At 42.4% G+C, this 24,157-nt stretch overlaps 1 protein-coding gene across 1 annotated transcript; it reads left to right on the top strand.

Moving 5' to 3' along the window:
• The first annotated feature begins 435 nt into the window (after positions 1 to 435).
• On the top strand, positions 436 to 23,086 carry LOC141110001 (uncharacterized). Its single transcript, XM_073601250.1, has 5 exons — positions 436 to 555; positions 5,379 to 5,495; positions 15,634 to 15,780; positions 18,703 to 18,852; positions 21,921 to 23,086. Exons 1-5 carry the CDS (start codon positions 504 to 506, stop codon positions 22,070 to 22,072), a joined length of 618 nt encoding a protein of 205 aa, XP_073457351.1. The 5' UTR covers positions 436 to 503; the 3' UTR covers positions 22,073 to 23,086.
• Positions 23,087 to 24,157: the final 1,071 nt, after the last annotated feature.

Genomic DNA, 24,157 nt, shown 5'->3' with positions numbered 1-24,157 from the left:
ACATTCGACTCGAACATCAGGTTCATCCCTAAATGGAAGTTCTAGTTGGAGGACAGGATGTATGTATATAAGGAAATGTAAAGGATATATATATATATATATATATATATATATATATATATATATATATACAGATTTTGTAAAAAAAAATCCCTTTTAAAAAAATATAAAGAGCAATTAAAAAAAGAAAAAAAGTATTTTACAAAACGTTTTCATCTTTAGGGCTAAGCAAACACATCATGTGTACTTTATTGGGAGTTCACCCATTGCTGGATCCAGATTGTTGGGCTTGATCCAAATTCAATGCAAATAATATTTTTAAACATTTACATTCATTAATTACTGTTCTGTAATAGTTTATTAAACAAACACCACTACAAAATGGATTTATGATCTCATAAAATTTTTGACCATCAAATATATACCAGCATTTGAGGAAAACATAAATCCCTTGAGGAGCATCAGAAGATCACCAACATCCAAGACATTTAGAAACAATAAAAATGAAGACGGTTGCCGTTGTCATGTTAATTTTCTGCTTTGGTCTTTCTACAGGTAAGTAGCCTATGAAACTTACATAATACAAGCCTCTATTATTATTATTAGGCAGCCCATGAATTAATCTTTTTTTTTCATTCAACCAGCAAGTTGAACAATAAAAAAAATGACTCAATTCCCCCATCCACACATTTGAGGTGGATGGGGGAATCCAACCCACTAAATCGTATTCTGACAGCTGATGAGACTTCCCCACTGTCAGAATACATTGATCAGCGCTATCGGCTATAGAGGACATTTTCCAACAGGGCGGTCTCACGATCAACTTCTGTACTACTACCTTGCCCATACATTGATTGAATCTCCACTGGTCCATGCTTTATTCCAAACAACTGAAAAAGATAGATCTTGACTGGGGTATTTTAAGCCATCTCAGACCCCCAATGGACAGTTCTTACAGACCATATATAGTGGTGCATGCAGTTTTCCAGAAACGTGCCACTTCAGACTGCGTTTTTAGGGCATGGCAGCCCACTTTTATTTAAAGGTAATGAAAAAGTTCAAACAAACAGTAATCTTCCCTCGCAGGGGGTTCCACCATCACTGTAAAAACAAACTATAGCCTCATGGCTTACTCACTGTCAGCTTCATGCTGTTTTGGTTGCAGGCCACATCTGCCTGCTACAGGCATGCACACACACAGGCTGCCACCTGCAGTCTTATAGGGTGTACACACGGTCGGACTTTGTTCGGAAATTCCGGCAACAAAATCCTAGGATTTTTTCCGACGGATGTTTGCTCAAACTTGTCTTGCATACACACGGTCACACAAAGTTGTCGGAAAATCCGATCGTTCTAAATGCGGTGACGTAAAACACGTACGTCGGGTCTATAAACGGGGCAGTAGCCAATAGCTTTCATCTCTTTATTTATTCTGAGCATGCGTGGCACTTTGTCCGTCGGATTTGTGTACACACGATCGGAATTTCGGACAACGGATTTTGTTGTCGGAAAATTTTATCTCCTGCTCTCCAACTTTGTGTGTCGGAAAATCCGATGGAAAATGTCCAATGGAGCCCACACACGGTCGGAATTTCCGACAACACGCTCCGATCGGACATTTTCCATCGGAAAATCCGACCGTGTGTACTGGGCATTAGACTCCGAGACCTCCTATCTCTTTTTCCCCTGGAGCCGTCTCCTACTGGGACCCTCCCAACCTCCTAGGCCAGATTTCCTGTCTGTCGGGTGGAGCTGTCTCCAAGTCTGAGCACAGCACTGCCCTCTATTCCTGGGATGTTTATGAACCAAGCCCACAGGTGTGCAATTAGTATTCCTGCCAAAATCAGGCATACACTGCTCATATGCACCTGTGACACGGGGTCGCATCTCCCCATATCCTCCCCCCCTGTTTCGCACCGGAGGGAGAAATACAAAACCCTTCTTCCTAAAGGGGCACTCCACCCACCTCTTTTTCCAGGTATGCTTCCATGCGAACTTCTTCTTAATTTTTAGGAGCTTACATTTCTTCTCACTTCCCCCAGATCTACTCTCCCAAGACTGTAGGGGTCCTTCTTTGACATCTGTCTCAACTTTACCCAGCACTTTTTGGGTTTCAGGTTCACTGATACCTGCGTGGTTACCCCTGGCAACTGCTTTCTCAAAATTGCCCAGTTCAAAACCACCAGGAACTCTGGTCCCATCGCTTGCTAAGACAGTGTCTGAGGAGGTACCACACACAGGGAAGCAGTTACTCTCTATGGGACCTTCCCACAGTTTCACATTGCCCCCTGTTGTACACTTCATCAGCGACTGTTCTTGCACAACACTTTTTTCCACACCAGTTTTCACCATTTCTTTACCGCTGGTATTTCCGATACCTCTGCCTTGTCTAACAGGGCTCCAGAGGGCTTGTCATACACAACCTTTGTATGAAGCGATCCAGCACAATGTGAGACCACTTTCCACATCAATACAAAACATTGCACTAAACGATTCAAGCATTTGCGATTTCTGCACAGTACAGCCTGCAATATCCAGCTCCAATGAGCCATACCCTGTGGTACCAGTTCTCCAAACACAGGAGAGGATGGCAGGATATATACTGGCTGTACACTCCATGATGCTAACATTTCATTCAGCATGTCTGTCACAAAATACACATTTTCTCTTTTTTTTCATTGTGGACACAATTTCCACTGTGCGTTTACACTCGCTCGGACCTTCAGTCACGAGAGGATTATTTTCTGCAACAACCCGTGCACCTTGGCCTATAGGCTGTTCTGTAGACACCTCTCCTGGCACAGAAGTTATAGCATCCACTACTCTTAGCCGCAAAAGCTTCTTCCAGCATTGCTATTAGTCTCTTGGCCAAATCATCCCAGTAGGTATTGCTCTGTTGGACTACATTGTCCCAATGAGACGTAGACAGACCAAGAGGCTCAACAGCATCTGAAACACTGCTCTTGTCAGTTTTACACTTCTCAACATTAAACACATCACTTTGTTTTACCCTGCATTGTGGCAACACATTTTCAACCACACCATGTTGCTGTACCCCACCCTCATTAGCATGAGCAGATGGAGTTTCATTTCAGACCTCGAGCTTTTTAACTTTAACACTTGCCTCCCCACTGAACAGAGCACTGCAGCAAGGCAAGTCCATTTAGCACAAACAGGGGATCTCCCATTTGGGGTCACTTCCACTCCCGTGTGCACAGTCACACAGTCAGTCTTTCTCATCCAGTCTGCAGATTTGGAATCACAGGCGTTGCTACGGGCAACCGCTCTTCTCTTGAATTTCCGGTCAGCCTGTTACTCTGTCCTGCTGTACTTCCCTATGCGGTTACCGGGTGAAATGAAAGACTCTCGGGCTTTTCAGCCCTCTTTGTTGGAACAGTGAGCCACCTCTTCATAGGAGCCCCACCATTCAGATGATGCTTCACTGGTTGCTATGGGAGACTGCATTCTCCCTGCAGAGCTTCTCCAGCAAATGTAACAATCCTCTTGAGCCCACATGCCAGGACTCTCATCAGGATCATTCCACCATTCGCCATAGGTCTCACGACCAAGCCTGCCTTTGTTGCTACGGGCAACAACATGCATCTTTGCAGCAACAGATGCAGAGTTCCTTGAAAAAAACTTTTTTTTTTTTTGGCGTACTGTCTCCTTACAGCTGAGACACAGCACCCATCACTTTGCTTCACACAGCAACAGCAATACACACAGTCTTTGACACTCACGGTTTCTGGCATGTGAGGATCTGGACCAGCGCCATCCGTGCCCGCATTCTCCACCAATTGTGACAATTCTGGGTGATTAGGTTCAAGTGGTGCATGCAGTTTTACAGAAACATGCCACTCCAGACTGCGTTTCTAGGGCATGGCAGCCCACTTTTATTTAAAGGTAACGAAAAAGTTCAAACAAATTGTAATCTTCCCTCGCAGGGGGTTCCACCGTTACTGTATAAACAAACTATAGCCTCCTGGCTTACTCACTGTCAGCTTCATGCTGTTTTGGTTGCGGGCCACATCTGCCTGCTACAGACGTGCACACACAGGCTGCCACCTGCAGTCTTAGACTCCCAGACCTCCTGTCTCTTTCTCCTGGAGCTGTCTCCTACTGGGACCCTCCCAACCTCCTAGGCTAGACTTTCTGTCTGCTGGGCGGAGCTGTCTCCAAGTCTGAGCACTGACCTCTATTCCTGGGATGTTTATGAACCCAGCCCACAGGTGTGCAATTAGTATTCCTGCCAAAATCAGGCATACACTGCTCATATTCACCTGTGACACGGGGTCGCATCTCCACAATATGTATATACTTATTGCCGTGATTAAACTTTTTGTAGTTTTGGATACAGTAGGGAAGGGTTAAAACCCCTATTAAGTTACTTTTTGCTGTCTGTGTCCTGCTGGGGACAGTTGTCACTTGTCAATAGAACATTTGTCTCTATTGGAAGACTTCCCCACACCACTTGCTCTCCTGACAACTCCATAATTTTGGACTTTCCCTCGCTTTCCATGCCGGTGACAATGGTCTCCAGGACAAGCAGAGGGTTAAAGCTCCCCAGTGGAGACACAGATTAAAATACAAATTTGGTATAGGATCTAACATTTCCCAACCCTATACAAAGCTGCAAAGAAATATGTATGAAAACCCCAGATCAATATTTTTAAATAGTTGGACATCATTCCTCTCTGTATACAGTTTTCTTGAGCAAATGCTGTTTTTGTAATTCCGTTAACGTCTTATCTGAAGATCCTGCCAGTAAAAACACTAATGCGGCGTACGCACGATTGGAAATTCCGCCAGCAAATCTCTGATGTGAGCTTTTAGTTCGAAAAATGCGATCGTGTGTATGCTCCATCTGTCTTTTGCTGGAGGAATTCCAGCGGAGAATCTGCTTGTGTGTACGGGGCATTACAGTTGCAGTTTAACAAGTTGCATTGTTAGCAGTAGCATTGTCAGCTTGCCATGGGTGATACGTCGCTTCGCCATTGGGCTACCTATCAAGTGTATTACATAGGCATCTCAACAGCCAAAACATGGCAGACTCCCAGTGCTGCTTCTAGTTGGGAATGGTAGCTTAGGGCTTCATCCTCCAACAGAAAGTGCTGTGACTGACAGGATCCCATGGTAAAACAGATTCACAAAAATTGTATGTTTACAGTGAGGTGTGATGCTAAAGATACTGAATGATAGATTTAGGGTTTACATGCATTTATGTGTTACCATACAGCAGATTGCCCACTGGATGGTTACAGCAACGGGCAGGATAACATGTAGCATCCTGTACTACAGAAAGGTCAAAACTTGGGTTTAACTGATTGATTAGAATTGATTATTATTGTTATTATACCTGTTTTTATTGTTTTTTTTAGTTGAAAACATAAAATGCTATGAGTGCCGTCAACCTAATGCTAAATTTTGCAAGGGTAAAGAAGTTGAATGCCCAGATGGCAGCTCTTGTATGACTGTCTCTTCAAATGCTGGAATCAGTAAGTGACCATCTTCCATCCTTTTGTAGATGTGTAAAAATTCTTTTTTTTAAGTTGTAATGAACATATTAAATCACCAGCAAATAACTTCAATGCACAATAATAACATTTAGAATCCATGTAGCCTCCTAAAAAAATGTTTTTGTAAAAATTATAACATAAGCAGATGTAAAGCCAACTTGAAATACTCATTGATGTTCTTTGTCTAGTCTAATCTTTTTTTCCATTATTTTTGCCTGGTGATCCAGCCAGTCTGCTGTTTTTTTTTTTTTTTTTTAGCAGAATAAGCTGTCCTCCAGATGTAACAGTTAGGGGGTTGAGATAAACCATTTACCACTGACAGGGGTGCTTACAATGTGCAGAAATGACACTCGCTGTCAACCAAACTGGATGGGGGGAGGTCTTGCAACATGTTCAAACGTTTGATTTAGTCACAATCAGCAAATTAAAATAGAGCCAGACTTCCACTAACACTGATGTTATTTAAAAGTTCTCTTCTGTGGGAAATATTTGTTTTATAGCTCATCAAAAGGACAATTTTATTATGGGATTTGGCTATAGAATTATGTTTCTGGCACAAAGCATTTTTTGTTATTTTTAATGTTAAATGTGGGTGGTGTTGCACAGTTCCTATATTAATTAAATGTGAGAACAAAGGATAAAACTATCACATGCATAGTACATAATTTTTACTTTATTTGATGTAAGCATTCATTTGTCTGTTAATGAATGGTGATGTTTTAAACAATTTTACACTATGGGAGGTTTACTGTCTTTTTTATTCTAATATATGGACCAGGGGTACCTCAAGAGCTAGGATCTCCTAGCCAGAGGAGACATGGAAGGATACCCTAAGATAGGATTATTAGTCCCGTACTGAAATCTGACCTTAAAGTGACAGGGAATGGTTCGTTTTTTTTGTTTTTTTTTTAAATAACAAACATATCATTGTTACTTCCACTGTGCAGCTCGGTTTTGCACAGAGTGGCCCTGAACCTCAACTTCTGGGGTCCCTTATTGGCTCTTGCGGCTCCTCCCCACATCAGATAACCTCCTAGGAGAAGCGCTCCCCCAGGGGGGTTACCTTGCGGGCACGCTCCTGAGTCCAGCATTCAGCGTCCAAATGCAGGACTCGGCCCCACCCCCCCACCGCCCGCATCATTGGATTTGATTGACAGCAGTGGGAGCCAATGACTGTGCTGCTATCAATCTATCCAATCAAGAGCTAATCCCGAACAGAGAGACAGCGCGTCCCTGTGGGTCAAGTTCTAGGGCTCAAGTAAGTAAAACGGGGGGCGGGGGGGGGGACACATAGGTTTACAACCCCTTTAAGGCTTTTATTATGTGGCAATGAGGTAAGAGTTCTGTGAGCACTGAGGTGATTGGTGGAAGCACAGAGATTCATTGTTTACACTTAAGAAGAACAGAGCACTCTATTGGAATTATAGCACTTGGACACTCGTCAGCTACTGCATACCTCCCAACATTTTGAGATAGGAATGAGGAACACCTACTAACAAATGTATGTAGGCATAGGACACGCCCCCTGCCACACCCCCTTAAAGGAGAATTAACCAAAAAAAAAAAAGGTTAATTAAATCCACAAGTGCTTTTTTTTACCACTACTATTCCTTTATATTGGCTTTTAAAATGTACAAATGCAGCAAGTTAGAAATTGATGAAAGGTTTAGCACTGGGAAACACTTTTTGAAAGATAAAAAGTGCATTTTATATACAACTATATAGATCAGACCAAAATGAGGGACAAATGGGGAGGAAAGAGGGACAGAGGGACATTGTTCCAAATCAGGGACAGTCCCTCTAAATCCAGGACAGTTGGGAGCTATGGCTACTGTGCAGTTATATGTGTTTGGAGATATTATTTACTACCACGTGTCTATATATTTTTTTTATCATATATTCTCTATCTATATCACTTTTTCAAGATTGAGTTATTTATACTGTATACAGTTAGGTCCATATACAGTATCTCACAAAAGTGAGTACACCCTCACATTTTTGTAAATATTTTATATCATTTCATGTGACAACACTGAAGAAATTACGCTTTGCTACAATGTAAAGTAGTGAGTGTACAGCTTGTATAACAGTGTAAATTTGTTGTCCCCTCAAAATAACTCAACACACAGCCATTAATGTCTAAACCGCTGGCAACAAAAGTGAGTACACCCCTAGGTGTACCAATGGGCTTTGTACCAATGTCCAAATTGGGCCCAAAGTGTCAATATTTTGTGTGGCCACCATTATTTTCCAGCACTAACTTAACCCTGTTGAGCATGGAGTTCATCAGAGCTTCACAGGTTGCCACTGGAGTCCTCTTCCACTCCTCCATGATGACATCACAGAGTTGGTGGATGTTAGAGACCTTGCGCTCCTCCACCTTCTGTTTGAGGATACCCCACAGATGCTCAATGTGGTTTAGGTCTGGCGACATGCTTGGCCAGTCCATCACCTTTACCCTCAGCTTCTTTAGCAAGGCAGTGGTCATCTTGGAGGTGTGTTTAGGGTCGTTATGTTGGAATACTGCCCTGCTACCCAGTCTCCGGAGGGAGGGGATCATGCTCTGCTTCAGTATCTCACAGTACATGTTGGTATTCATGGTTCCCTCAATGAACTGTAGCTCCCCAGTGCCGGCAGCACTCATACAGCACCAGACCATGACATTTCCACCACCATGCTTGACTGTAGGCAAGACACACTTGTCTTTGTACTCCTCACCTGGTTGCTGCCACACACGCTTGAAACTATCTGAACCAAATAAGTTTATCTTGGTCTCATCAGACCACAGGACATGGTTCCAGTAATCCATGTCCGTAGCCTGCTTGAATTCAGCAAACTGTTTGTGGGCTTTCTTGTGCATCATCTTTAGAAGAGGCTTCCTTCTGGGATGACAGCCATACAGACCAATTTAATGCAGTGTGCGGCGTATGGTCTAAGCACTGAAAGGCTGACCCCCCACCCCTCCAATCTCTGCAGCAATGCTGTCAGCACTCATACGTTTATTTCCCAAAGACAACCTCTGGATATGATGCTGAGCACGTGCACTCAACTTCTTTGGTAGACCATGGCGAGGCCTGTTCTGAGTGGAACCTGTCCTGTTAAGCGGCTGTATGGTCTTGGCCACCGTGATGCAGCTCCGTTTCACGGTCTTAGCAATCTTCTTATAGTCTAGACCATCTTTATGTTGAGCAACAATTCTTTTTTTCAGATCCTCAGAGAATTCTTTGCCATGAGGTGCCATGTTGAACTTCCATTGACCAGCATGAGAGAGTGAGAGCGATATCACCAAATTTAACACACCTGCTCCCCATTCACACCTGAGACCCTGTAACATTAACGAGTCACATGACACCAGGGAGGAAAAATAGCTAATTGGGCCCAATTTGGACATTTTCACTTAGGGGTGTACTCACTTTTGTTGCCAGCAGTTTAGACATTAATGGCTGTGTGTTGAGTTATTTTGAGGGGACAGCAAATTTACACGGTTATACAAGCTGTACACTCACTACTTTACATTGTAGCAAAAGGGTCATTTCTTCAGTGTTGTCACATGAAAAGATATAATAACATATTTACAAAAATGTGAGGAGTGTACCAACTTTTGTGATATACTATATATTTGGACACAGGCACAATTTTCATACTTTTGGGTCTTTATGCCACCAGAAAAAAATTAAAATGAAACAATCCAAATGAATTTGATGTGCAGACTTTCAGCTTTAATTCAAGAGGTTGAACATAAATATCAAATACAACTTTTAGGAACTGCAGCCATTTTTATGCACAGTTCCCCCATTTTCAGGGGCTCAAATGTAGTTGGAGAAATGAATATAATCATAAATAAAATGTTCATTTTTAATAGTTTGTTGAGAATCCTTTACTGGCAATGACTGCCTGAAGTCTGGAACCCATGGACATTTCCTCCTTTCTGATGCTTTGCCAGGCTTTAACTGCAGCTGTCTTCAGTTGTTCTTTATTTGTGGGTCTTTCTGCCTTTAGTTTTGCCTTCAGCAAGTGAAATGCATGCTCAATTGGGTTGAGATCAGGTGATTGACTCGGTCATTGCAGAATATTCCACTACTTTTCCTTCAAAATCTCCTGGGTTGCTTTTGCAGCATGCTTTGGATCATTGTCCATCTGTACTGGGCAATTAACTTTGCTGCATTTGGCTGAATCTGGGCTGACTGTATATTTCTAAACACTGCAGAATTTATGCATTTACTGCAGAATGACCAAATGCCACTGGAAGCCATGCATGCCCATGCCATCACACTGCCTCCACCATGTTTTACAGATGACGTTGTGTGCTTTGAATCATGAGCTGCCTTCTACACACTTTTTTCTTACCGTCATTCTGGTACAGATTGATCTTAGTTTCATCCATCCAAAGAATGCTTTTCCAGAACTGGTCTGACTTTTTTGGCAAAGTCTAATCTGGCTTTTCTATTCTTCAGGCTTATGAATGGTTTGCACCTTGTGGTGAACCCTCTGTATTTGCTCTCGTGAAGTCTTCTCTTGATTGTAGACTTTGACAATGATATGCCCACCTCCTGGAGAGTGTCCTTCACTTGTCTGGATATCGTGAATGTTTTTTTTTTTTTGCCAAAAAGAGGGTCCTGCGATCATCCACCACTGTTGTCTTCCATGGACGTCCAGGCTTTTTTATGTTGCTGAGCTCACAGTGCATTTTTCTTTCATTAAAATGTACCAAACTGCTGATTTGGCCACTCTTAATGTTGCTGCTATCTCTCTGATGGATTTATTTCATTTTTGAAGCCTTACAATGGCCTGGTTCACTTGCATTGATAGCTCCTTTACACGCATGATGTAGGTTCACTGCAATAGATTCTAAATGCAAATACCACACTTAGAATCAACTCCAGCCCTTTTACCTACCTAATTGATGAAGAAATAATAAAGGAGTAGCCCACACCTGGCCATAAAACAGCTTTTGATTCAATTGTCCAATTAATTTTGGTCCCTTGAAAAAGGGGGGACAAACCCTTCCTCCGATTTGGATGTACATACCCTCAAATTAAACCTGAGAGTGTGCACCTTCAGCCCATATCATTATATAACTATAGCTTGAATATGTTTTGGTAAATACCTGAAGAAAACTAAAATTGTGCCTGTGTCCAAATATATATGGACCTAACTGTATGTATTATGCTTGTGATGGTTTTATCCTTAGTTCTCACATTTAATGAATATAGGAACTGTGCAACACAACCCACATTTTACATTATTGCACGTGTAGTTGTGAACACATTAGGTGTTGCAGCAATTCCCTCTTTCTTTCTTTTTTTTGCTTCACGTGATTCTGATCAACATTTACACTATAAGGTAGCGCAGGGGACAATACACATTCCACTTTTTTTATTTGATGTTATAAATACAAACATATGCATCTTTAAAAAGTTTACATCTAAAAGGAAAAAAAAAGGGGAAAAAAGCTACAGAAAGGGGTTTATAAAAACTAATAAGGGGTTACCATGGGTTAATACTATGTGTATGAAAAACTTATTTTAGATTTCAGGAAGAACAAGGTTGCCTTAAAGTGATTGTAAAGGATTTTTTTTAAATAATAAACATGTCTTTACTTACCTGCTCTGTGCAATAGAATTGCACAGAGCGGCCCTGATCCTCCTCTTCTCGGGTCCCCCGCTGGCCCTCCTGGCTCCTCCTCTCTTGCTGGTGCCCCCAATAGGAAACCAATTCCCATGAGGCCACTCGTGTGGGCTCTCATGAGCCCCGCTGCTGCATCCATTTGCACAGATAGCGGGCCTCTGTCCTGCCCCCGCTTCCATGTCACTGGAGTTAATTCACAGGAGCGGGATCACTGGATTGGATCGGGTTCAGGTAAAAATAGGAGGGGGGGGGCTGGGGGGCTCCTACAGCAGAGAAGGTTTTTTACTTTAATGCATAGATTGCATTAAGGTTAAAAAAAACTTGAAACTTTAGACTTTTTTTTACCTACTTGCCTACCGGCTCTTTTACCCCCTTCCTGCCCAGGCCAGTTTTCAGCTTTCCGTGCTGTCACATTTTTTTTAAAATTGTGCTGTCATGCAACACTGTACCCAAATTTTTTTTATTTTTTGCTAAACAAACAAACATTTTTTGCAGAAATATTATTTTTTTCATAGTTTGTTATAAAGTTTTGCAAACAGGTGATTTTTCTCCTTCACTTATGTGTGCTGATGAGGCTGCACTGATAGGGACTAATAGGCTGCACTGATGGGCACTGAGAGGCACTGATGAGGTGGCACTGGTAGGTGGCACTGATGGGCACTGATACATGGCACTGAAGGGCACTGAGAGGTGGCACTGATAGGTGGCACTAATTGGCACTGATAGGTGGCACTGATAGGCGGCACTGATGGGCACTGGTAGGCGGCACTGATAGGTGATACTGATGATGAGGCACTGATGGGTACTGATTTGCAGCACTGATGGGCACTTATAAGTGGCACTGGTGGGCACTGATTAGCAGCACTGATGGCCACTGATAGAAGGCACTGGTGAGCACTGATCAGCAACACTGGTTGGCAATGTTGGGACAAATGTCCCTTTAACAGAAGCCGGTTATCAACTTTCTTCTCTTCTCCTCACGCTGTCAACATGAGGAAAGAAAAGCCGATAACTCTGGCTTCTGTTAAGATCCTGTGATCAGCTGTCATTGGCTGACAGCTGATCACGTGGTAAAGGACCGCTCTGATTGGCCCTTTACCCCGATCTGTGATCAGTCGAGTCCGTAGGACTCAGCAATAACAGAGTGCACCACGAGCACAGCTGTAGCTGATTTTTAGCTATAGCACGGGCAGGAACTAGTTAAAGTGGTTGTAAACCTCAGACATGAAATATGAACAAAGCATATCCCTCTATAGTGTGTACTTGTCTTGATTAAGAGTACTAAGTGTCATTTCTGTCTGCTACTTCAGTCCTCTGCTATCAGCATGAATCACTTCTGACAAGTTTTCCTGACACCAAGAGCAAAAATGGTGACAGGGGAGGGATTGACAGCCTCAGCTCCCCCTTTTTTTCTGAACTTTCAAGCTAATAAATTCAGCACTTTGAACAGAGGTAGAGGAGAGAAGACTTCAGATAAAAAGGTACAACTTATGTAGGAGGATTTGTTAAATCTCTGTGTATCACCTGAGGCCAGTCTCTTCACTGGGTATATGTAAGGTTTTACAACCACTCTAACCCAAATCTATATGGGTGGTGAATTTCTGGAGAGGGTTTTTGCCTTCAGGTTTCTTTTCTCTGAAAATGTATTTGTGGTCAATAAACATCTCAGCAACATATATATTTCCTGAGACTGCTCAGGAAAAGTGGATCGGAAGATAAATTATTGGTAAACATCTATTGTTCATTAATTGAGAGTGTAGAAGCATATTGTATTTCAATGTGGCACCAACTGCTCAATGGCTGACAAGACCGCTCTTCAAACCGTTATTATTACCACAGAGAATTGTCAAACTTCTCTTCCTGGTTGAGACCTACAAGTCCCATTGTCTTTGTAGAGCGGAGAAGATAGAGGATGATTCTTCTCATCCTGGGCATTATTTATTTATATTAATGCCATTGGGTAGGCGCTATAGGAACATCAGGGTGAAAACAGGAGATTTAGGATGGCCATAGATGGTTTGAATCTGGGCCGGTTCCGCAGGGGCCGGCCAAGATTCGAATCATCTATGGCAGGGATCTTCAAACTACGGCCCTCCAGCTGTTGCAGAACTACACATCCCATGAGGCATTGTAAAACTCTGACATTCACAGACATGACTAGGCATGATGGGTATTGTAGTTTCTGAACAACTGGAGGGCCATAGTTTGAAGACCCATGATCTATGGGCATTCTGATTGTACCCAAGTCAATCAATCGATCAACTTCACTACACCACCTGCTGGATATACCTCTGTACACTGCCCTATCTACTACTGACCTCTGTACACTGCCTTACCTACTACTGACCTCTGTACACTGCCCTACATCCTACTGACCTCTGTACACTGCCCTACATATTACTGACCTCTGTACACTGCCCTACATATTACTGACCTCTGTACACTGCTCTACATACTACTGACCTCTGTACACTGCCCTACCTACTACTGACCTCTGTACACTGCCCTACCTACTACTGACCTCTGTACACTGCCCTACCTACTACTGACCTCTGTACACTGCCCTACATATTACTGACCTCTGTACACTGCCCTACATATTACTGACCTCTGTACACTGCCCTACATATTACTGACCTCTGTACACTGCCCTACATATTACTGACCTCTGTACACTGCTCTACATACTACTGACCTCTGTACACTGCCCTACATTCTACTGACCTCTGTAGACTGCCCTACATTCTACTGACCTCTGTACACTGCCCTACATATTACTGACCTCTGTACACTGCCCTACCTACTACTGACCTATGTACACTGCCCTACATCCTACTGACCTCTGTACACTGCCCTACCTACTACTGACCTCTGTACACTGCTCTACATACTACTGACCTCTGTACACTGCCCTACATTCTACTGACCTCTGTAGACTGCCCTACATTTTACTGACCTCTGTACACTGCCCTACATATTACTGACCTCTGTACACTGCCCTACCTACTACTGACCTATGTACACTGCCCTACATCCTACTGACCTCTGTACACTGCCCTACATTCTACTGACCTCTGTACACTGCCCTACATATTACTGACCTCTGTACACTGCCCTACCTACTACTGACCTATGTACACTGCCCTACATCCTACTGACCTCTGTACACTGCCCTACATACTACTGACCTCTGTACACTGCCCTACCTACTACTGACCTCTGTACACTGCCCTACATCCTACTGACCTCTGTACACTGCCCTACATATTACTGACCTCTGTACACTGCCCTACATCCTACTGACCTCTGTTCCCTGCCCTACCTACTACTGACCTCTGTACACTGCCCTACATCCTACTGACCTCTGTACACTGCCCTACATTCTACTGACCTCTGTACACTGCCATACATCCTACTGACCTCTGTACACTGCCCTACATCCTACTGACCTCTGTACACTGCCCTACATTCTACTGACCTCTGTACACTGCCCTACATTCTACTGACCTCTGTACACTGCCTTGCATAGTACTGACCTCTGTATGCTACTGTACCTACTATTGAGCCCTAGATGCTGTCCTATATACTACTTACACTGGCCAGAAATCAGAGCAGGTAACCAGGCCTGAAACTAGTCAAGGAAATCAACTTGCAGTACCAGATGTGCTTCCATGATGAAAGTGAGAGTGAATGCCAAGTTTCTCACTGAAACTAACTTTTTAAGATATGTTTATACTGTATTTCCACAGTGACATTAGTAGACTTTTCTAGGTTTTCTTCATGCCGTCTTTAACTTTTTTTTGAGGGCTTGCTACTAGTTAATAAAAAAAAAAAAAAAAAAGGGGGTGGGGTGCTGACTGCACCCCGGTGAGCTTTGATCGCTTCAATTTTGTCCATGTAGATCTCATCCCTCAAAGGTTGCCTACCCTTGTTAGAAATTGTAATTAAAACACTTCTCATATCCAGAGAGAATCTGTACTGCTCCCTTCACTAACCTGCTGTTTTTAAAATCAAAAATGTAAGCCAATAAAAATGACTGTGGCCCATTAAAGGTAAAATAAAAATCAGCTATTGCTGCAATTGTCACCTTCAATCTGGAGCTGTCACCAGCAGTATTTTGTTTTTTGGCCAACATCATTCAACCCCATCACGAGCCCCTAGCCTGTGACCGGGCAGTGAAGAAGAAGCAGAACAGTTATAGGCTCATTTCTGTCTCCTCCTATCAGCATGCTTATTGTCAGCACATGACCCCATTGGTGATCTGGCTTCTTGTGCTGCTTCCCCTCCATTTTTCTGAGCTCTAACAGGCCGATACCAAGTCAAACTCAGGTACGTACGATGCTTGCATTACACAAATAGTACATATTTAATGATGTTTTAATGAATACAGAACTGCATTATTTGTGTTTTTTTAAATCTTCCTGTATTTTGGCTTTGAATTGTACAAAGTTAAAACAAATTTGATATTTAAAATAATTTTTGTTTACAGATCACACCTACTACTCCATTCAGAAACGCTGCTCTCTGAATATGAAATGCAATCATAGCATGTATGCCTATGTTAATGACGACGTTTACTTTGAACTGTCAATTGATTGCTGTGAGGGAGATCTTTGCAACAATGGCGGTCATATTAGTGAGTATAATTTATGTGCGTGTGTTGTGTTTGATACCTCTGCCCAAATTTGTCACAGTTTGAAACAATGAAATGCATTTTACATACATCAATGTCTAACTCATATGTGCTTCATGTTCCAAAAAAGTGGACAAAAATTTTAAAAAAATGAAGATTTGTTATTTTATAAGGCACATCCTGAAATGTTAATTGTGGCCAACCACATTTAAATTTTCACTTTATCCTAAAAATGAACAGTACACTTCCTGTGCCCTGGCGCTCCTGTGACTTAATTCGAATAGCAATACATCTGCAGTGCGAGATCTAAGGCATTGCTGCCTCTCACTGCTAGCTTTAGGATATTTGGAGTGTGATTTAATTATGTCACTACTATGTTGCTTACTGTTAATAAAAATCAAAGAAAGGGAAATTGGCGCTGTTCTATAAAGCCAATACTATCATAAATGATAGGTTGTGGGTGGTGGAAGTATAACACGTGATTAGGGGAACAAAATCCCAAACACAAATGTGAGATAGTGTGCCCTGTATAATAGATGCCGTATGCTGGCTTATATAAGTGCTAAAACGTGTCAAGTAAAAGACAGTAAAAAAAAAAAAATATATAATATATATGGTAAAAAAATGATATATAAAAATATGTAGGTGCATAAAAAATTATTTTACATGAAACATTTTATGATGAGTGAAGAAGTCCAAAAAATATGTGGACTGGTGTAGGAATATTCAAGGAGCAACGCAATCCACAGAATAAAAGAAGAAGAAGCAGGCAAATCTTGGCACAGGTCCTCAGGTACATCTTTCTCTCCAGCAAAGATGACAGTGAGCAACATGAGAATTAATAAGGAATTCTGCGCTTAGGAGTGATGCGAACTGCTGCCTCCACATAACAAACTTCACAAAGTGAAATCCAATAAGTGTATAAAAATCAAAGAAAGGGAAATTGGCGCATAAAGTAATTAGTGTCCAAAAAAATGAATTCCCAAAAGTGACTTGTGCAAAATCAAAATATATATATATATATTGGTGACAGTCTATCATGAATTCCAGTGCCAGAAGTATATAGGTGACATTTCCGTGCTCCCCTCTCGTATTTGCACTCACCAGAGCGCCTTACCCCTGCAGAGGTGAAAGGCGTGTATTGGTTTATACTCCTATTCCTGGTGGCCCAGTCCCAGGATATTTCCTCTTTAGGCCGGGTTCACACTGGTACGACACGATAGTCGTATGACTGTGGACCTGACTTTGCCCTGCGACTTCATGTCTGACTCCCATCTGACTTCAATGAACGGTATCCGACTTTGATGCTTAAAATAGCAGGCTCTTTGAGTCTGGTATAAATCTTGACGAGGAACCCCACGTCAAAATATATATATTTTTTTTAAATGGCATAGGGTCCCCCCCAAGACCATACCAGACTGAAGGGTCTGGTATGGCTTTTAAGGGGAACCCCCCACGCCAACAAAAATGCCAGGTCAGGACAGGGGGGGACAAGTGAGCAACACCCCCCCAGACCATACTAGGCCACATGCCCTCATTATGGGGGGGTGGATGCTTTGGGGCAGGGGGCTCTGCCTCCAAAAAAAGGGAGTATACAGCACTGTATACAACACTAAATGTTATGTAATGCTGTGTTAAACACTGCACTACACTAACACACTACACTCACACACTATACTCCCACATTATACTAACACTACACTAACACTCTACACTCATAGTCATAATAAGTGAACACACTAACTCGCTAGTAGCAAACTGAGCTCTGCTCTATCTATCCTATCTATCTCCACTTTAACACACTGCAAATGCTTCCTATGAGAAGGAACCTTTTATAGTGTGGGGTGGGACTTTGAGCACTAAGCTGTGATTTGAGAAAGTTATCATCACTTTAACCAATCAGGGCTATGACAGTGCTCTATGCCCTAATTGGCAAATCCACTGGTCAGGTGCAAGGCTTCATCCACTTGGGCCCCTAGAATGCACTGTGAAGTGTACAGTGCATTGTGGGGCACTCGGTGGGCGAACAACCCACTGAGCGCCCCGCAAATTTGGGTGTTCACCGAATGGGCAAACAGGTGAGCAAAAGTTCGGAGCGAACATGACTTGTTCGCCCAACACTACACACCACCATATGACAGTTGGACTCTTTCCCATCAACTTATTCCTGACTCTCCCCAGTGAGCTTCAGTAGACCCAAATTGATCCATGGACTGAAACTTGCAATAAGGCTCTCCAGGTAAGCCTAGCCAGGACCTCGGTGTCTTCCTATTGGATTCTTCTAGGGGTCTTCCCCAGGGGTCACTGGGTCTTCTCCAGCGCTAGACCCAGGAATTCTACTGCTACTGTTCAGGCCTCAGACCATTTATGAGCTTTCTCTCACCACCTTCTGGGCACACCTCCCCAGGGATTAGCTGTAGTCCCAAAAAAATATTCAGGCTTCCTGCTCTGTTCTTCCTCCCACTATGCTTCTAGAATCCTCTAGAAGACAGGGAGAAGTAACGGAGCAGCAGCCTGCGAGATTCTGAGCAGCCCTAATTAATCAACCCCTGCTTTTCTGATTACAGTGGATTCAATTAAATTTATCTAGCAACTCATTCAACTTCTAGGTGGTTGTACATCACTCTTCTGTAAACTACTAATGCCTCACCCACTATGTGATGGAGATGGGCAAAGGCAGACGTGTCTGTAGTCCTGCCTAGGTAGCAACCATGGCTTCCTTCATAAATACATTGGAGGTTTGAGTGTAGCAACCCTAGGACAAGGAGTATGTAATTCTAAGGATTACCAAAGGAAGATAAAAGGAAAAAGGCTTGAAAAAAGGAAAACGAATGCAACCTGCATATTTACAGTCTGCAATATATTATCCGTGTATCATAATTAAATCTTTTTTTATTTATTATAGTTTACACCTTTATCATATAGTTAAAAATAAAACCTACGACTACAATGGGCCTGAATGTCCAGCTTGTGTTTCATATGATTCCTTGGAGGTGTGTGAGCCTGTTACCACTACAATCTGCAGAAACAAGACTGACCATTGTAACTTTTTCGCTGGATATCTCGAAAAACCAGGTAGGTTTTCTTCCATTGTGGGGGTGGGCTTTTGCATATGATTCAAGCTATTTGTTTCCTTTGTTCGCTAAAATGCAATAAGAAAGAACATGAAACTAAACACTGGGTAGGCAATCACATCCCTTGGTTCTGATTGGATGATGTAGGGAGAATTACATGTGATGCAAGGAAGTATCTCAACACTTCGTTAGATTTGACAGCTCAGATTACAAGCATAATATACAGAACCATACACCAGAATCAGTGTGGCTTAAAGCGGGGGTCCATCTATCTATCGTTTTTTTTTTTTTTGGAGTTCATTCACAAACTTTTCTTCTCATGATTATCTACTCACATGTTCTGTGTAATAAGTCCCCTGTGTCCGATTTCGTTGTAAAGAATAACTTATAAAATTCACTGAAGGCGGTTTCCATCTTCATTGTGGGCATTTGAAGCCCACAAGCATGTATTTCCTGGATGCAGTGAATGCTGTGCTCCCAGCATTCACCGAGATGTTGTGATGACGCTGTTGCACAATGCATGCTGGGAAGCCTGAGACTAGCTCCTAGGGGACTGTGGGAGGTCTGGGAGAGGCTAGAAACACGCCTACTCCCATGGGAGGAAAACCAGGAAGTGCTAAGAAGATTAGAAAAAAAAAGGTAATTACGGCGATTTAAATTTTTTTACACAGCATGTCAGCATCTAGGCAAGGAAGAGAATGCATAGAGATAATGTTCAAAATTTGGGTGGAACCCCGCTTTAATTGCCATTCACAGCAATAACAAATGTAAACACCCTAGTTTAGATTTCAGAGCCCTCCCCTTCCTCTTGCAATGGAGGAAAGAGAGGAAGAAAAGTAAGAAGGGACACTTAAAGCAGTTATATCCTCCTCTTGCACATTTTTACCTACAGGTAAGCCTATAATAAGGCTTACTTGTAGGTAAAACAAATACCTCCTAAACCTGTACCGTTTAAGAGATATTCACCTTGCATGCAGCCGCTGACGTCAGCAGCGCATGCGCTCTGAAGGTCTGGCAGATGCTGCCGGAAAATCAGAGCTCCTTGCTGGAACAGAGGACTCCCACGTATGCGCGGGAGTGACGTCATCACGGTTCCGGCCACTCACAGCGCCAGAGTTGCAAATACGGAAGAAACGCAGAGGCAACATGCCAGCTCCCTCAGAGGTGACTGGGATTTACAGTGTGCAGAATGCAGACATGTGCTATTTACAGGGTACAGAATGCAGACATGTGCTATTTACAGGGTACAGAATGCAGACATGTGCTATTTACAGGGTGCTGAATGCAGACATGTGCTATTTACAGGGTACAGAATGCAGAAATGTGCTATTTACAGGGTGCAGAATGCAGACATGTGCTATTCACAGGGTACAGAATGCTGACATGTGCTATTTACAGGGTGCAGAATGCAGACATGTGCTATTTACAGGGTGCAGAATGCAGAAATGTGCTATTTACAGGGTGCAGAATGCAGAAATGTGCTATTTACAGGGTGCAGAATGCAGAAATGTGCTATTTACAGGGTGCAGAATGCAGACATGTGCTATTTACAGGGTACAGAATGCAGAAATGTGCTATTTACAGGGTGCAGAATGCAGACATGTGCTATTTACAGGGTGCAGAATGCAGACATGTGCTATTTACAGGGTACAGAATGCAGACATGTGTGATTTACAGTGTGCAGAATGCAGACAGTAATGACTCATAATCACCTGATAAATGCCTATTTAGGGTCCTTTATTACTAACAGTGTGAAAACTGAAAATTTTAAATTGTTCAGTCCTGCTGTACTGATGGCCTATCTCATTTCTTGAGGCCCTAAAATGCCAGGACAGTACAAATATCCACCAAATGACCCCTTTTTGGAAAGTAGACAGCCCAAGGTATTTAGTAAAAGGCATGGTGAATTTTTTGAAGTTGTCATTTTTTGTCACAGTTTTTTGGAAAATTAAGAAAGTAAATAATATTTTTATTCACAAAGTTGTCATTTTTACAATCTATTCGTATTTCTCATACTTGCAATTACACCCCAAAACACATTCTGCTATGACTCCTAAGCATGGGGATACCACAGACTTTTTCATAGCATAGATGGGTCTGAAATCCAAGGAGCACCTTTAGGCATTACAAGGGCATAAATTATGTATAAATTATGCATCTAATTTTCTGACTACTGATCACATTGTTGGAGGCCTTGGAGTACCAGCACAGTGGAAACACCCACACAATTACCCCATTTTGGAAAGACAACACTTCAAAGTATTTTCTGAAAGACATAATGAGTCTTTTGAAAATGTATTTTTTTTGCCACAAGTTTTTGGAAAATTTAGGAAAGAAAATAAAAATATATTTTTGTACACAAAGTTATCAATCAATAAGATATTTCTAACATTTCTGGATATACTTAGAAATACACCCCAAAACACATCCTGCTACTTCTCCCTTGTGTGGCAACACCGAATGTGAGAAACTTTTTCACAGCCTAGGCACACAGAGGGGCCCAAAATCCAAAGAGCTTTCTAGGGTCATAAATTACGCATCTATTTTCCTGATTACCAATCACATTTTTGGAGGCCCTGTAGCACCAAAACAGTAGAAACACCCACAAAATTACCACAATTGGAGAGTAAACACTCCAAGGTAATTTTAAGAAGCACGGGGAGTCTTTTAAGGACTATTTTTTTACCACAAGATTTTGGAAAATGCAGAAAATGTGTGATTGGACACCACAATCACATGGTACAAGACCATGTGATCACCAGGACACAGTGATGATGTGATCTGCTGTGACCAGGGAACACACTGATCACCAGGCTGCCGGGTGCATTCTCTATGAACCGTGCAGTAGCCTCCAATGTGAGAGGATGTTCAGAAACATCCAAGCACATCGCCACGCATCCCGTCCAGCTTTTTATGTTCATGCGCTGGATGGGAAGTGGTCAATGAAGAATGAGGAGAGGGATCTGGAAATGTGAAGTCAGTAGGATCCTGGGGTTTAGCTTTAAAGGCCAAATGTTAATGTTTAATTAGATATTTATCATGCTAATGCTGATTTTTTTATTCTTTCAGATGGTGTTAAAACCAGATTTTCAGTACGGGGATGCATGTCGGAAATGAGTTGTTTGTACGACTTCAGCCAAATAGTTGGATTAAAAGTTTCTGGAGTTAAAACAAAGGGCTGCAAAGATTTGAACCTCAAGCATCAGCCCAATCATGAATAGGAGATGTTACAGGAAATTGACATCAATTCACATTCAAATAAAGGTGGAACCCCAATCAGCTAGGGGAACAGTTGAAAATATATGTACATGTTGTGTTTTACCAGACACCACCTTCTGCTCTTCTTCCTTTATTCACTTCCATGTTGACCTTGTATAAACTCCACTACAATAGCTCACAGCTTTGATGACAGTTGTTTTCCAATGTATTACATCCTATTATCTTTTCAAAATGTTGGCACATCCTTTTTTAACCCCTTAAAGTCAGGCGGCCATGCACATTTATGTGGCAACACAACACAGCATTTATGTGGAAACACACCCACCATCACCAACAGCTTTTGGTCATTGTTTATGGACAGGAGCCGGAGGTGGGCTCCCGATCATGTGATAACTGTTATGCCGTGTACACACGAGCCGAATGTCCGACAGAAAAAGTCCAACGGAAGCTTTTTATCGTCTATTCCGATCATGTGTATGCCTCATCGGACTTTTTTTTTTTAATTCTGACGGACCTAGAAATGGAACATGTTCTAAATATTTCCGAAGGAACCAATTCCTATCCGGAAAACCACTCGTCTGTATGTTGTTCCGGCGGACCAAAAACGATGCATGCTCTGAAGCAAGTACGAGATGGAAGCTATTGGCTACTGGCTATTGAACTTCCTTCTTCTAGTCCCGTCGTAAGTGTTGTACGTCACCTCATTCTGAACGATCAGACTTTGGTGTGACCGTGTGTAGGCAAGACCACTTGAGCGGAATTCCGTCGGAGTTCCGTCGGAGAAACCTTCGGAGTTTATTCCGACGGCAAAACAGGTCGTGTGTACACGGCATTAGACAATCACAATAATCATGACTGGAAATATTGCTTCTGCCACCAGAAAGTAAGAAACCAGCCAGCTGGTTAAAGATAATTTTTTGGTAAATAATGGATTATGGAAAATTAAAGCCTAATTGAACCTTCAATTTGAATTAGCTGCTGGTGCACTTTAGGCCTTTGGTTTGTTTATTATGTATGCAGGAAAAGCTTTGCTATATGTTTGCAACTGCTCAAAAAGTGTACCTTCTTGTAACTGCCAAGGCTTTGTACCTGGACACTATCCTGAGCTATAAGCTTTGCCATAAAAAATGCTTTACTCTGCAACCAAATTGTCTCCAGTGTCTCATTTCATTACAGTAAAACTTCAATTTATTAGCTCAAGACAACAAGAAAACTGCACTATGATTAAAAAATAATGTAGCACCCCTCAATTCTGGGGAGTCAAAAATGATTCCAACAAGTCTGGGAGGGGCTAGCAGAATTAGTGCAAAAGGGCTGATAGTGTAGTATGTTGGAATAAAATTTGATAATAAAATAGTTGTAGCACCCTTCTAGTTAGGTTTCTAGGAAGGTAGGCAGATTAAGTTCTTTTTTGGGGTGCTCCTCTGTAATCAGTGTAGCAGCTGTTGATTGTTTTAGGCTGCTCTGGATCTCATAGACTGCAGGTTTGATTGCTCTTGCCTTGCCTGTCTTCCAGAGGCTTCTGGACCATAAAGGGTTGAGCACAGCAAATCTCAGCCTGAATGTTTAATATGCTCCATCCAATCCTTGGGGGAGTGCGCCCAGAAGGTGGTTGGAGAGGCCTATAAATAGTGTGAGATTTAAAGCCACAGGACTCTATCTTCTCTCTCCTGGAGGGAATCCAGCCCTCTGGGTGGGGGTGGCTACTCCTACCTGTAGGAGCTATCCTGATTGCAGCAGCCATTCATTGAGGTCCCAGCTGTGACAGAGCTGGGGGCCTATATTTTTGGATCCCTTTTTTCTCCCCACTTGGGAGCCTAGTCTGGAGAGTTCACTGGGGAGTGTTCGGTGGATACAGAGACATCTGGTGATCCTGTGACATTATGAGTACTGACCAGAACTCCTGAGTCTAATGACTGTGTGCGGTATCCTCTGGGTGACAAGCCAGTAGTATGCTTGAAGGGGCTCAGCCTCTGCCATCTGTATGTGTTTCTACATATAGAATGCTCAGAGAGAGACCTAGTGAAGTGAAGTGTTCTCACACCTATATTTGGTGAAGCTGGAGTATTCCATATTACCCTACATCC

Source organism: Aquarana catesbeiana, linkage group LG10 (assembly GCF_042186555.1).
Source record: "Aquarana catesbeiana isolate 2022-GZ linkage group LG10, ASM4218655v1, whole genome shotgun sequence".
NCBI classification, from domain to species: Eukaryota; Metazoa; Chordata; class Amphibia; order Anura; family Ranidae; genus Aquarana; species Aquarana catesbeiana.
Note: the sequence above shows the minus strand (reverse complement) of the source record. Positions and strands in the feature narration are given on the sequence as shown.

Bases quoted from the DNA above. Each gene is read 5' to 3' on its own strand.
- LOC141110001 (XM_073601250.1), top strand. From the start codon at position 504: ATGAAGACGGTTGCCGTTGTCATGTTAATTTTCTGCTTTGGTCTTTCT. The intron at 556-5,378 runs GTAAGTAGCCTA...TGTTTTTTTTAG, and splicing joins CTGCTTTGGTCTTTCTACAG to TTGAAAACATAAAATGCTAT. The intron at 5,496-15,633 runs GTAAGTGACCAT...TTTTGTTTACAG, and splicing joins CTCTTCAAATGCTGGAATCA to ATCACACCTACTACTCCATT.